Raw genomic sequence first — 5,019 nt, 5'->3', positions numbered from 1 at the left:
TTTGGCTTCCTGGGTTTTACCCCTTTCTCCTGCTCTCCCGGCCTGCTACTCTGTGCTACGCCCGTGCTTACCTTGCTCCCAGAGACCCAGTCCCTCTCAGGAGGGTAACAAGGGAAAGTGCTCAGTGCAGATCAGATTTACAAAGAAGGAAATAGAATATAGGCAATAATGAACAATGAAGTCAAATAACCCATTACCACTTTAGACTACAGACTATTGAGCATGGCCAATTATTATCACTCTTAACTAATAAGGCAACATATGTTTTCTTAAAAATCTTATTTTAAAATGATTATGCTGTTGTTGTTGTTATGTGCCATGGAGTTGGACCTGACTCATAGCAATCCCTCCTTGGATTTCCGAGGTGGTATCACTATGGAAGTAGATTGCCAAACCTTCCTTCTGAGGAGTGGCTGGTGGGTTTGAACTATGCCACCAGAGCTCTCACTCCTTTATAACCACACCTATTTTTTTTTTCCTTACCACCTTCCCTAACCCCTAAAAACCTCAGAACTATTTTCCATCTCTGTAATTCTGTCATTTCAAGGGTATTATATAAGATTCATCAAGTTGCTGTGTGAATCGATACTTCCTTGATATCATTGAGTAGTATTCCATGGTTTGAAATGTACTACCATTTGTTGGGGAGCTCTGGTGGTGTAGTGCTTAAGGTATTTGACTGCTAACCAGAAGGCTGACAGTTCAAACCCACCAGCCACTCCTTGGAAGGGAGGTTGGGCAATCTACTTCCTAGTGATACTGCCTTGGAAACCCAAGGACGAGTTGCTATGAATTGGACCCGACTCAATGGCAGTGAGTTTGGTTTTTGGTTTGGACCATTTGTTTAATCATTGAGGATATTTTGGTTGTCTCCAGCTTTTGGCTATTTAAAAAATAAAAAAAAAGTGCTTTAAACATTCATGTACCAGTTTTTTGTGGGGATGTAAATTTTCATTTGTCTAGTATAAATGCTCAGGAGTGTAATTTCTGCATCCTATGACAAGTGTATGTTTAGTTGTCTAAGAAATTGCAAAACTAATTTCCAGAGTGGCTCTACCATTTTACATTCCTACCAAGAATTTGTGAGCAATCCAGTTTAACTTCATCCTTTCCAGTATTTGGTAACATCTCTATTTTTAATTTTAGCTGTTCAAATAAGTATGTACCAATTTCTCAGGATAATTTTTAAAAATATATTATTGGTCAGTGTTTGTGATTGTTATATCAGTAAAAGTAGAAAAAAAATAGCATTTTGAAATACCTAGAAGATAATCAGTAAAATAATACTTACTATTATTATAAAACATCTTGCAAAATTAGAATTTAGGCATGGTGATATGGTTGGCCATACCTTCATCCACGACAGCTTGCCACTGAAGTACAGGCTTTGAGTACGAAGTTCTAACACTAAAGGCCTGACATTGCCAGTCTCTGAATCCAGGCAAACCTGCAGGACAAGGTGGATTCTCACATATTCTGTATTGTTTTCTGGGACCATTACAATCCCTTGCTTCAGTACCTAGCCTAGAAAAGATAGTACAAATAATCAATTTTATCTTTGCTTTTTATGTTAACTATCTTTTAAAAAATAACATTATATTAATAATGTATAATCATTTATGTTAAGTCTATTTTTGACAAGATTAATATATTAAGTAATTAGTAATAGTAGGAGAAGCTCTGGTGGCATAGTGCCTAAGGCACTTGACTGCTAACCAGAAGGCTGGCGGTTCAAACCCACCAGCCACTCCTCGGAAGGAAGATGGGGCAATCTACTTCTGTAGTGATACTGCTTCGGAAACCCAAGGAGGGGTCACTATGAGTCAGGTCCGACTCGACGGTACATAACAACAACACAATAGTAGGGAATACATATGTGTATACATATACATACACATACACATACAGACACATCCTTCAGTCCTTGATCAATTTACCATCCAAAACACATGAGGACTGAAAGGCAAGTTGCCTTCAATATGCTATAGAGTATTGAAGGGCAGAGCCTGGGAAACAGAAAGCCTGAAATTCCCAAGAAGAAGTTTGGTACTTACAATTACTAAGGAGATATCTCTAATGTTTTCATATCAGTTCTAGGCTCTAATATTGCTTATGAAGGCACTCTGCCACAGTCCTCCTCACAAGGGGAGTTAACACATACAAACAGAAACAACCTTCTCACAGACTTGCCTAGGATTACCCTAGGAATGATGAAGTTGAGCAAGCTGGTTTTATAGTATGTTCCTATCTGTTGTTGTTGTTGTTATGTGCCGTCGAGTCGGCCCTGACTCATAGCGAGCCCTCCTTGGGTTTCCGAGGCAGTATCACTACGGAAGTAGGATTGCCCTACCTTCCTTCCAAGGAGTGGCTGGTGGGTTTGAACTGCCAGCCGTCTGGTTAGCAGGCAAGTGTCTTAGCCACTATGCTACCAGAGCTCCCAACACATGAGCTTGTTTTTGCTGTCCATCATTCTTAGCTTTTATACTCTATTAATGTGGTTCTCATTCCTCCCTTCCTAAAGTATCATCTCCCTGATCTTTCACAGTTTCTTTAAATGTTCACCTAAATTTCCCCTATATCCCCATGCTTATTTAAGTACAATGTTTACCTGATTTGCTCAAAGAATCACCCTAAAGCTTTTAATTATTTTACTCTAAGAAGGATTGGTCTTTACTTTCTTGTTAGGGGGAAATTTTTATACAAATAATTTGAGGGATTTTTTTTTTTCAACTCCAAAATGGAGTAGGGTTGGAGGGGTTTCTTTGGCTGAACAACATGGTTGATAAGTAACAATTTTCATTTCAAAACTGAAGAAAAAGTGCCCTCCCCCCAAACCAGGAGCTTTGCTTTTACCCAGGACATTTGCGCTCGCGACTGCTGATCCCAGAACTGCAGGTTCGGCTACAGGGGCTCCACATGCTCCAATCTCCAGCCAGATGTCCAGGTGCTGAGGTCCTGCTGGTACATTCTCCAGCCTTACACCACTATTCCAAAAGTTATGTCTTAGGTGAACAAATCAGGGCACAACTGAAAATCATTCAATGGCCTATATAGTCACTGAAAAGGCAATTAAATCAGGTCTACCAGAGTGCAAAACATGTGGAATTGAAAAATATCAAAAACAAATTGACACTTGCTTTTTATCATCATAATACAATGGTCCAATTCTCACAATCCTCATGTCAGATCATGCAGTTTTGTCATGAAAGCAGAGCACAGATATTTGTTACTATAAACCTAAGAATTCAGTATGTTTGATTGAGACAGGATGAAGGTGATTTGGGGCTGGGATTTGGGGTTGCATAAGTAGAAAAGAAAACCCAACACATTCTAAAAAACAGACAGCAATTTAAAAGGTACAAACCCAAAAACATAGAACACCAAACAAATTTATATACAAGAATGAAAAATAAGAAAGAAATGTCCTTCTATAATTAGATTTAAGAAAACATTTTGGTAAAGTTAGCAATTTTGACTTGAAATGCCAGGAAGTCACCATAAATCCTTTCTAATTATATGTGTGTATATATATATATATGTGTGTATATATATATATATATATATACACACACACACACACACACACACACACATATATGATATATTTTAAAGTATGATTGAATTTCATCTCTTTCTTTTATGTTTTTCCCCTGAAAGAATCCTCATAAAATTCAAGCTTTAATGTTGTACCAAATTTTCTTTGAAAACTTGGAGCAATTAGATTTTTGAAATTCTGTTAAATTGTTCCAATTTTTCTGTACTTGATTTAATATCTATTATCTGGAAAAGAAGAGAATGGAGTGTGTTCATTCTCTTTTTTAGTTTTTCATTGACTTTAAATAAAAGAAGAGAAAGAGACTGTTTCTGTAGTCACTGAGGAATGATTACCAAGACGTAGTAGACAGATTATCATAAATTCTTTTTCTGGAAAATCAGATAGAGATGATGGTCACAGCAAACATATCAAAGGTAAAAATTAACTGAAAAAAAATCATGTTAAAAATAATAAGTAATGATTAGGGATTTAATGATTGTAGCGCAGTGCCTAAGGCACTTGACTGCTAACCAAAAGGCTGGTGGTTCAAACCCACCAGCCACTCCTCGGAAGGAAGGTTGGGCAATCTACTTCTGTAGAGATACCACCTCGGAAACCCAACGAGGGGTCGCTATGAGTCCGGTCTGACTTGACAGCACATAACAACAATATAACGAGGTTCAGCAAATTGATCCCTCTAGTTCTATATAACTTTCTCTATTTTGTGGCAATGTGATTTATAAGCTGTTTGGGGAATATTATGGAAATAGTAATTTTCAGATTTTCCACTTCAGAAATGTGACTGATAATAATATTTCCCCAATAGCCATACTACAAGAGTTAAATGAAGCACTAAAGCACAATAAACAACTAAGCATGTAGTAAAGTTTAATTATAGTAATTACAAAATTACTATATGTACCATTGTACTCAGGTTATTAATAAGTTTTCAGTTGTTGTTGTTGGGAGCCGTATAGTCACTTTCATCTCAGAGCAACCATATGTACAGCAGAACAAGACACTGCTTGGTCCTGCACCATCCTAACAATCAATGCTATGTTAGAGGTAATTGGTGCAGTCACTGTGTCAATACAGCTCATTGAGGGTCTTCCACATTTTTGCTGATCCTCAACAAGATTTCAGTAATCTATTCAAAATTCTGTTAATTCTGATCTTCATCAATCTTACTTAATAATTTATTTTGAGAATGTAGTTATTATTATAATCATTATTACCTTTATTGTGGTGAAAACATACATAAGACATTTGCCAACATAACAACTTCCCCATTTATAGCTCAGGGGCATTGATAACATTTCTCATGTCCTACCACTATTATTGCTTTCCTTTTCCAAACTATCCCGCCACAATTAGCATAAACTGAATGTTCTGCAAACAAAATCTTCCCCTTTTACCCTCCCTACTACCCCTGCTAACCACTAATAATCTTTAACCACTAATAATCTTTGATATATATATATATA

General features: G+C 37.0%; 1 protein-coding gene across 1 annotated transcript in view; it reads right to left on the bottom strand.

The window, feature by feature from the left end:
* Positions 1-5,019, bottom strand: part of ADAMTS19 (ADAM metallopeptidase with thrombospondin type 1 motif 19) — a 511,689-nt gene that overhangs the window by 147,634 nt on the left and 359,036 nt on the right. Inside the window, exons 12-13 of the mRNA XM_007947461.2 lie at positions 2,854-2,984; positions 1,352-1,524 (exon numbers count right to left, since the gene is read on the bottom strand). Of these exons, the coding sequence (XP_007945652.1) occupies positions 1,352-1,524; positions 2,854-2,984 (304 nt within the window). The remainder of the gene's footprint in view (positions 1-1,351; positions 1,525-2,853; positions 2,985-5,019) is intronic.

Source organism: Orycteropus afer, unplaced genomic scaffold, assembly GCF_000298275.1.
Source record: "Orycteropus afer afer isolate SDZICR_OR568_19922 unplaced genomic scaffold, OryAfe1.0 scaffold00185, whole genome shotgun sequence".
Taxonomy (NCBI): Eukaryota; Metazoa; Chordata; class Mammalia; order Tubulidentata; family Orycteropodidae; genus Orycteropus; species Orycteropus afer.
This window is presented reverse-complemented; position numbering and strand designations above follow the sequence as displayed.